General features: G+C 36.1%; 1 protein-coding gene across 1 annotated transcript in view; it reads right to left on the reverse strand.

The window, feature by feature from the left end:
- Positions 1-9,720, reverse strand: part of cntn3a.2 (contactin 3a, tandem duplicate 2) — a 164,298-nt gene extending 154,578 nt beyond the window's left edge. Inside the window, exon 1 of the mRNA XM_056449625.1 lies at positions 9,705-9,720. Coding sequence (XP_056305600.1) covers positions 9,705-9,720 — 16 coding nt within the window. The remainder of the gene's footprint in view (positions 1-9,704) is intronic.
- Between the last annotated feature and the right edge of the window lie 1,308 nt (positions 9,721-11,028).

Here is an 11,028-nt window from a genome sequence, read left to right on the forward strand (position 1 = left end):
CTTCATTCTACATATTTGTGAAACCATTAAAACGTACTTAAACATACATTTGACTGCAGTTTCTAAGTAACATTATATGGAAGTATATGATCATATACAGTTGAAGTCAGAATTATTAGCCCCCCTTAGAATTTTTTTTCTTTTTTAAATATTTCCCAAATGGTGTTTAACAGAGCAAGGAAACTTTCACAGTATGTCTAATAATATTTTATCTTCTGGAGAAAGTCTTATTTTAAGGTCAAAATTATTAGCCCCTTTAAGTTATATTTTTTCAATATAGTCAAGCACAAACCAAGCATGAAGACAAAGGAATTGTCTGTAGACCTCCAAGACAGGATTGTCTCGAGGCACAAGGCTGGACAATGACCCAAAGCACACCGCCAAAATATCAATGGAGTGGCTTCACAACAACTCTGTGAATGTCCTTGAGTGTCCCAGCCAGAGCCTAGACTAAAATCCTATTGAACATCTCTGGAGTGATTTGAAAATGGCTGTACACTGTTGCTTCCCATCCAACCTCATAGAGCTTGAGAGGTACCGCAAAGAGGAATGGGCAAAAATTCCCAAAGACAGGTGTGCCAAGCTTGTGGCATCATATTCAAAAAGACTTGAGGCTGTTATTGCTGCCAAAGGTGCATCAAGTATTGAGCAAAGGCTGTGAATACTTATGTACATGTGATTTTTTAAAGGTTTTTGATTTTTAATAAATTAGCAACAATTTTAAAGAATCTGCGTGTAGAGTTTTAAGGAAATAAATGAATTGAATCCATTTTGGAATAAGGCTGTAGCATAAAAAAATGTGGAAAAAGTGAAGCGCTATGAACACTTTCTGGATGCACTGTACATGTAAAGATTTGACAAAAATATTTCCTCACCAACAAGGTCAAATAAGTGTCTTTCAAATTAATCAACAAAGATTATCCTATTAAACAATTTTTGAAAAAGTTTTATTGTGATATTGATGTAAAATGTTAATTTAGTCAATTTCTTACTGTTTTTTATTCATTTTGGGATGGTAATTATGATGTACAATTTTGGAAAGATATTGGCTCATTTATTAATGATAATTTACAGCAAAATGTTTCTGTTACTTTGAAAGAAATTATTTTTGGTTATTATGAATCTACCTCAACTAAAAGAAATGCTTGTTTTGTTATAAATTTGACTGATTTTCTTTGTACACATCCACAAGCGCAAATTTACTAATACCAAACCAATTTTATTCATTTATTGCAAGAATTTAGTCATTACTTAAATTTAATTCCATTATATGAAAATAAGAAAGCAAACAGAACTATTTCATTTTGTAATGACTTTAATTTATAAACTGTATTTGATTCTTAATCTTCTTACCCTCAAGTTTATATCATGTTCTTGATTTTTCTTTCTATCTTTCTCTGTCTCGTATCTTTTTTAATTGACAATGTAATCATATTCTGTATTGTAAACAAATATTGATACAAACATCTCATGTTTTTTGCAAATAAAATAATTAAAAACAACAACAACAACAACAAAAATATTTGGTTACCAACATTCTTCAAAAGATGTTTTGTTTTCTGTCGAAGAAAGTCAAACGAGTTTGGAAAGATAAAGACGAGTAAATGATGACAGAATTTGCACTCTGGGTGGAACAATCCCTTCAAGCCTCTTGAAAAAGAAGTTGGTGTGTAAATATTCTGCAGATGACAGAACTTGCACAGTAACACGAGTGCAGAAACGCAGACCATATGTGGTGAGATCACACCAGGTGTGTGGGTTCTAATCAAGTGCTATGCTCACATCGCTCAGTGTCTGCTTAAGATGGCATCAGAGCAGCAAAATCACAGCATTTTAAGTGTGACATTTGTTTGCAAAATGAAAACTAAGAAGCTTTTGTATGACATTTGCATTGCGCACACTGAAGTCACACTCGAAAATGCAGTATCTTTCTGTTTTTAATCCTCTCCTCAAGTCTTATCCTCCGCTCGACTAAACTGAACGACTCCTTTCAGTGCAGGGATGCAAACTCATCAGGGGTGAAAAAGCTGACAAAGGCATGAAATGCTCACCCCTGCTGTATGTAAGGGATAATCCGGGGCTATCTGTGCATTAAACAATTTGTATGCGCGACGTGCTGCTAAAGAAGCACCAGACGCACAGTAGAGTTGCCCCCACAGAGTGTATATCTAGCTGTGGATTATCACGCTTATACCATGGCCATTTGCCAGCACCGACAAGTTGAAGCTGTTAATGAGGTCTGCAGCACTAAATTTGACCGGAAGGGTAAAAATGACGGTTATTTTCATCAGTCACGGCTTGTTAGTTCTAACCGTGCACTTCATATCAGACACAGAGACGAAGTAGGGCGGTAAGATCGCATCTATTTAAATGAATTAAAGCATTTATTTGAATTAAACATCGAGAGTGGGAGAAAGATGAAAGTTGCATGTGTGAATTCTTATGACATTTCTATCAACAAGCAATGAAGCCATGAGTTTAGTTGCTTCAAAACTGTGATTTTACACCCTAGATTCTGCTATATTCACATCCAAGTTACCATTTACATGTATTTAATAAACATGCATGCTTCATAAAGTATTCATTTCAGTTAAATACAAATGACAGATATGACCATTAAAATGCATACAAGAATTAAAAAGCATGTCAAATTAAATAAAATCAAACAAGCATATGTAAACTTGCATGCGTGTCTGCGCAAGAAACTGGCAGATGTGCTTCTCTGCATTAGTAGCAGTGAAAAAACACAAATCTGGCAATTTCTCACTGGGGTTAGTTAGAAAAATAGCATCAGAGTTGCCAAGTCCACTTATAATACACAACTTTATTTTGTTTAAACATGATAACAGACTAATGCAGTTATCACAGAGAATTTATCTATCTATTATTTAAAGTTCTGTTTGTTTGCTGTGAAGCAATCATACAGTGTTGTGATGTGGAACTGTAATGTTGCAATAATTAGCATTTCTAATACTATATCTTAAAATTGCATAAAGAAAGGAATAGATATGTAACCGGTATGCACCGAACCAAATCAGCATGTGAATTTCGGTTTCTAATTTTAGTGCCACTGGTGCTGCGACAAGGACATAAGAAGCACCAAAGGGAACATCAAAGGCACACATAGGTACGCGTTGTGTCACACCATATCCAAACATCTAATTCTAAACAAGGTTATTGGTGTTTATTATACACTCAACGGCCACTTAATTAACGCAAATTGCGAATCATTCAATCACATGGCAGCAACTCAATGCATTTAGGCATGTAGACATGGTCAAGACGATCTGCTGCAGTTCAAACAGAGCATTAGATTGGGGAAGAAAGGTGATTTAAGTTACTTCGAACGGGGCATACAGGCTGGTCTGAGTATTTCAGAAACTGCTGATCTACTGGGAATTTTTAAGCACAACTATCTCTATAGTTTACAGAGAATGGTTTTAAAGAGAATATCCAGTGAGTGCCAGTTCTGTAGGCGCAAATGCCTTGTTGATGCCAGAGGTCAGAGGAGAATAGCCAGACTGGTTCGAGCTGATAGAAAGGCAAGAGTAACTCAAATAAACGTTACAACCGAAGTATGCAGAAGAGCATCTCTGAATGCACAACACGTCAAACCTTGAGGCAGATGAGCTACAGCAGCAGAAGACCACACTGGGTGCCACTCCTGTCAGCTAAGAACAGAAAACAGAGTCTACAATTGGCATAGGTTCACCAAAATTGGACAACAGAAGAATGGAAACATGTTGCCTGGTCTGATGAGTCTTGATTTCTGCTGCAACATTCGGATGATAGGGTCAGAATATCAACAACATGAAAGCATGGCTCCATCCTGCCTTATATCAGCGGTTCAGGCTGGTGCCAGTGGTTTAATGGTGTGGGGGATATTTTCTTGGCACACTTTGAGTTCATTAGTACCAATTGAGCATTGTGTCAACGCCACAGCCTACCTCAGTATTGCTGCTGACCATGTCCATCCCTTTATGACCACAGTGTACCCATCTTCTGATGGCTACTTTCAGCAGGATAACACGCCATGTCATAAAGCGTGAATCACCTCAGACTGGTTTCTTGAACATGACAATGAGTTCACTGTACTCAAATGGCCACCACCGTCACCAGATCTCAATCCAATAGAGCATCCTTAGGATGTGGTGGAACTTGAGATTTGCATCATGGATGTGCAGGCGACAAATATGCAGCAACTGATGCTATCATGTCAATATGGACCAAAATCTCTGAGGAATACTTCCAGTACCTTGTTGAATCTATGCCACAAAGGATAAAGGCAGTTCTGAAGGCAAAAGGAGGTCCAACCCAGTGCTAGTAAGGTGTTCCTAATAAAGTGGCCGGTGAGTGTATATATTCCAAATTACTGCAGACAGAACATAATTATTACAAAGTAGTGATTTTTTTTTTCTTTATTGACTCATTGTGATTTTTCTGCAAAGCAAATATTTAAAGTTTTAAAGACATTACTCAGTAGTTTATGAATTAAAATAAAAACGAATTATAACCTTGAAGTGTTATCTTATTATTTTCCAGGCTGTATAGACTTTTTATCCCCCTTAAGGAAAGAATTATCATAGTGACCTATCCCTTTAAGAGCTGAAGCCTTGGTATATAGAAACCAGAATGTTTCCAGCAAAATTCATAGTCGGGGAAATAATTTCCCCTCCCACATCTGTAGGAAGCGAAGCCGTAAACTGTGACATACTAGTTCAATTTCCTTGGAGGACACGTTGTATCAAAACCTCCAAAACCTTCTATGACACAACACAATTCATTTTCAAAATGACTGCACAGCTTAATTGAAATCTTTTCCACCACATCCAAAACACGTCCTGTTCCTGTAAGCCTGATTCTGTGCGTCAGAGTCTATTACTGTCTTCCGCTCATGATCAAGATATAGTCTGATAACATCAAATGCAGCAACAACACATTTGTTCCTGTCTGTCATTGGCTCACATCTAAACAATAAAGTACCAGTTGACCACATGCATAATGCTTCACTAAATAAGAACAGTCTGTGTTTTTAAAGCTTTCATTAGTGAGAGACGTTTTGTAAAATGCAATAATATCAAGAATATTTGATTTGTTGATTCTCTTTAGCTGTTATTAAATGGTGGCACAGTACATTATACAGACTTTTTTATGTAGTGCCTAATATGAGAGCTCAAAGGTCAAGCACGTTCAGCTGAGGTTTCATGCTATGTTCAACAAAGGTGTGCATTTCCCAAAACCACCATTAGCCAACTAAGCTCGCAAGTTGCATTGTTACAAACATAAGCTATGTTTCCATCAAAAATGTTAATTAAATGTATGGCGCAAAACTGGAATATCGCATAAAAGACGTGCGAATAAAGCAGCGTTTCCATCAAACGAGTCAAGGTGAACAAACTCATCACTTTCTGATTAACTGGCGGCAAATATCAGTAAATAAAACCGAATTTGTTGCGGTAGGACAAGCTACGTCAATCTTTTCTTTATTTGATAAATGACTTGCACTTCAGAAGACAATGCTGACATGCAATGAATGTGTGGTGGCATTTAAAGCCATGAGATGCAGAGCACAGAAGCTCTACCCAGCAAACAATTTTGTGTTTAATAGACATCTAACAGACATCTAAACGTAGACAGATTGGCTAAAACAAGGGTAAACTTGGGCTGTCAGTGAAAATCTAATAGACATCTAAAAATAGCCCAAAAATAGACTAGTTGTCAAATAGACAGATTAGATCATTAATTTCTGTTTATTTGATGACTAGTCTAGTTTTGGCCTATTATTAGGCGTCTATTAGAATTTTGCTGACAGCCCAAATTTAGCCTTGTTTTAGCCAAGACGACTATGTTTAGACGTCTATTAGACATCTATTAGACATCTTTTGGGTTGACAGTTCTGGAGGTCATTAATGGTATAATAACACTAATATTGAAATGGTTAAGGTGTTTTAGAATGACCAAAACAACATTTCAGATGTTTTACAATGTGCTCAGTCTGCTGTTTGTCCATTCACACACAATTTTATCATCACATGATCTTGTAAAGCAAAATCACATGTCTTTTTAATGTGCATACTAAAATTTGTTTGGTAAAAGTGTTTCCATTATGCACTTTTTTTATTATGGAATAAAAAGTTTAGCCTATTCTGTTACGTGGATACGTTTTTTATGCGCATTTTCAAAATATATGTGCATTATGGCGTTTCCATCAACCGATTTTGATGCGCATGTCCAAACTGCACATAAAAATAGGTGGATAGAAACATAGCTATAGTTCAGTGACCATTGTTGCAACCAACATTCGCAAACTTGTGGCAATCTTGTGTGGTTTGATCTATATCTCTAGAGCTTTAGGCACTGTTAACACAAACATGGGTATTTTCAATTGCGCACTTTTTTCTATGCTTGTCCAGACGAAAATGGAGTACCAGGCGACTGAAACCGAAACAGAAACTTTCTGAAAACTCTAAGCCAGGTGAAGATTTTCTGAAACTCCAGGTACAACCTACTGACGTCAGAGTGCTTTTTGATTTACACTAAATGCAGAAGATGCAAATAAGGCAAATTTCAAATATTTGCACCAAACACATCGCATATTCCAAATTGTTTAAACATGTGATGCACCTCTGTTCTTACATTTGCATTTTTATGCAATTTACTCACAAAAATACTTAATTCTTTGTTTGGTATGAATCCACAATAAAAAAAGTGTCATCATTTCAGCCTGCTGGTTTAGCATGCTTATAAAATGCATCACAGTGCAATTTTGTGTTGAGAGAGTTTTTTTTTTAAAAACGCAAGGAAAACTGTTTATAAAAATACCAGAGTACATGTGGACATGGGCTGCGTCCGAAAGCGAATACTTCCATACTATACTGAATGAGCACTGTGCTGTCCGACAGATCGCACTATTATGTTTTTTCTTCTTTTTCATTCTTTTATAACACATTTTATCTGTTTTTATGCTTATTTATAAAATTTTTTTTACCATTTTTATTATTTGTTTTTATTTCTCTTATACTTGTTTCTTTTATTCCTGTTTATGTAAAGCACTTTGAATTGCCACTGTGTATGAAATGTGCTATATAAATAAACTTGCCTTGCCTTGCCTATATAGTACGCTAAAAACAATAGTTTGTCCAAATTCATAGAATTTGAAAATCAGTATGCGAGAAGTACCCGGATGACCTACTACTTCTGGCGAGATTCTGATGTGTGAATCTGATAAATGCTGCACTATCCCATGATGCCCTGCGAGAGAATTAATAGGTGCATGCCAAATCGCACACTTATGCACTATTGTATGCCATTTTGTTGTATAAATAGTGTATTTACACTGAAAACTTTACAAATAGTAAGGGCATTTTAATTACCCGGATGATGCACTCATTCAACCAGTAAAATGAAGTGTGGAATGATGAACACTTCACACACTCAACGACCGCAGTTTTGTTAACATAGCGGAAGGGGCGGAGCTATCGGGCGCACATGTTGGATTACTTTATTTATTTTGGATTGTGAAAGCAAAATTCTCCTACGAGAGTTATTATAGCGCCTCCCGATGGTGAATGCGGTTATACGAATGGCAGGTATTATTGGGTAATTTGGTTATTTATTTCACTAAATTGCCAACCGTCAAACGTCATCTGGGAAACGGTTTGAATTTCCGCTAAAAAAACATCCATTTGGGAAGACACTACATACATATACTATGATGTTGAGAGTGTAAGTGCATAAGTACATAGTGCATAAGTGCATAGTGTATAGTGTGCCATTTGGTACGCAGCTAATGAGGAGCTAGGGAGTGCAGCTACACAACTCACGATGGTAGGTCATGTGATTATGACAAAATGGCAGATGTAGTACATCCGAGTTCCATTCATACTGTATAGAACATACTTTTCTGATGGCAGAGTAGTACATTTAAATTCAAATGCAGTACCTACTGAGTAGTAGCTGGTTTCGGACACAGCCATGGCCTGTGCAGAGAAGCAGAGTTCCTGGCAGTGTTCTATTCCGTTATCCACCCTATGCCCTATTCCCTTCACACATGTCACTATTCACTTTTAATTATTTTAAAGGGCACCTATGATAAAAATCATTTTTGTAAGCTGTTTGGTCAGAGATGTGTGTAGATAGAGTGTGTCCACAGTCAAGGCTGGTTTATACATCTGCATCGAGTGATCGGCGAGACCACTTCCCAAATGCTATCTGGCAGTAGGTGTTTATGTTTCTCTGTTTCGAGTTTCTTTGCTGGTGTTTAGTTTTTTCTGAATGCTTTCTTAATATACAAGTGGCTCAAATTCGCTCATTTTGAGGCGGGAACTGGCGGACGTGCAACAACTTTAATCATAAGGTAAACACAAAACATCAGTCTCCATCCGGAGCGCCTTCACAGGACTCCACACTTGTAAACACTTGCTGCATCACGCTCGCGCGGCTCTCACCTCTGCCCACACTCGTTAGCGCTACCAAGCCGACCAATCACAGTGCTTGCGCTACACATACGCATTACCTTTTTTGAGAGGTGTGCGTCAACGTCGCTATGCGTAAATGCGTAGGCTGCGCCATAGCATACGCGTGTGCTTGACGCAGAAGTATAAATCAGCCTTCATATTGGGGTGATTTAAAGACAATAGGTCTCTTTTTTTATTTTTTGACGTTAAATTAGGATCCATATCCCTCCCATTTTGAGGCCGACCACAACTTGTGCAGAAGTGGAAGTGCAGAAGAAGTAGAAGTGCAGTTTCTCCGCCCACTGAATTGATTGACAGCTGCATATTAACATGTCTCCGTACTAACGCGTATAATCATATCAACAAGACAGGACATGCGCAAAGCAAGCGGGAATATAATTTGTATATTAATGTGTATGCGTGTGCGTGAACTTTGTAAAGACATTGTGTGTGACTCATCGTTGCAACTCAAACACATCAAATAATAATTGAAAAACACACAGCAAGTGATGGGCAGTTATTGCCGTTAATGTGCTGCGTTAACGCGAGACTCTTATTGTTTGAAAACATTGACAGAGACATTTTTGAGTATTTTTAAAAGCACTGTAAAATCCTACAAAAAAGCCTACACAAAAAATGCAGAAATGGTTTTGCTATTTTGGCAAAAACGTAATTTTTTTCATGGCAAGGTTGACATTTGCATGGAATTGCTCATATATATATATATATATATATATATATATATATATATATATATATATATATATATATATATATATATATATATATATATATATATATATATATATATATATTAACATTTTTTTTTCCTTTAAATATAATTAGCTTTGTTTTTTTTTTGTTTTTTTTTTGTTTTCTTTTCTTAGTATTTATATTTTTTCACTTTGGCTGCAATCCGACATGTGTGTTTTTTTTTTTTATGAGACCAAGATTTAATCTATGCACCAAAACCCTTAAAGATTGACAATGAAGTCAACGTCACTTTTACATCTATTTTAAAAAAGCAGACAGTCAAAAGTTTGAGTAAACAAAAGTTAAAATGTCCCAACTTTTCACCAGAATAGTGATCATACACGGTTTCTTTTTCTTTGTCCTTTTTATTTAACTTTTGAGCTTCAAAACACTGTTCTAGTCTAGCTAAGAAAAGATGAAGTTAAAGTAGATAGAGACATAGTTGTGAATACACCACAAGAGCTGCACAGAGAAGGAATTACCAATTCATTTTACCTGCAAGATACTCCATGATTGATAGCAGCAAAAACTGTTTCCATAGTAACGTCATCTTCAGCTGCCAGGGGCGAGTGTTACTTGAATCCAGTGCGCCGTGAATGAACGGCTCCTCTCTCTCTCTCTCTCGAGAAAAACACCTGACCTGTTGAGGAGCAAATCAGATGAGAAATTAGAAATGCTTCGTTACAGGCAGACCAGTCTATTTTTCTCAATTAACTCCCAAAAACGTGTTCTTTTATGCAAGAAACTGGCATGAGGTAATGAGCAGTGGCTGCTGTGTGATTATTACACACATTATGGGCCAAAATTATTACAGCATTAATGCAGTTAATGTTGCTTAAAAGATCACAAGTGAGAAGATCGCTTGGATGCAGAAGCACAAAACAAACACTCTTTATGTGATGCAAATTGATATTGATTTGCTAGATTGCATTTATGTAAATTGTGCAGTTGAGAAACTACAGTGGATTTTGACAATAAAATGTTTTAAAGGAAAACTCAGTATACACTGTCTTGATAAAATGTATCACTAGCATAGATATAGATTTTCTGTATGTACAGTTGAAGTCAGAATTATTAGCCCCCTTTAAAATTTTTTTTTTCTTTTTTAAATATTTCCCAAATGATGTTTAACAGAGCAAGGAAATTTTCACAGTATGTCTGATAATATTTTTTCTTCTGGAGAAAGTCTTATTTGTTTTATTTCAGCTAGAATAAAAGCAATTTTTTCAATAAAAAAAAAATTAAGGTCAAAATTATTAGCCCCCTTATGCTATATATTTTTTACGATAGTCTACAGAACAAACCATCGTTATACAATAACTTGCTTAATTACCTTTACCTGCCTAATTAATCTAGTTAAGCCTTTAAATGTCCCTTTAAGCTGTACAGAAGTGTCTTGAAGAATATCTAGTCAAATATTATTTACTGTCATCATGACAAAGATTAAATAAATCAGTTATTAGAAATGAGTTATTAAAACTATTATGTTTAGAAATGTGTTAAAAAAATTCTCTCCGTTAAAAAAATAAATAAAAATAAACAGGGGGGCTAATAATTCTGTACACTGTATATGTATGGATAGATGGATGGACAGTTATAAAATTATAATTTTTTTTAGATTTACTGCATTTATTAGGTATGGGTAGTCCCACACGGAATCTGTGCGTTCAAAAATCCACAGATTTCCACAGATTTTCATCCCATCATTGATCAACTATTTATTTTTTTGTGTGTAAACCAAGCGGCAACCTCCCGCTCTCCCTCGGGAAGCCAATACGGAAGTAACAGAAACTGCAATTCATCAAAATTCCGCTAGTCC

This window comes from Danio aesculapii, chromosome 23 (genome assembly GCF_903798145.1).
Source record: "Danio aesculapii chromosome 23, fDanAes4.1, whole genome shotgun sequence".
Taxonomy (NCBI): domain Eukaryota; kingdom Metazoa; phylum Chordata; class Actinopteri; order Cypriniformes; family Danionidae; genus Danio; species Danio aesculapii.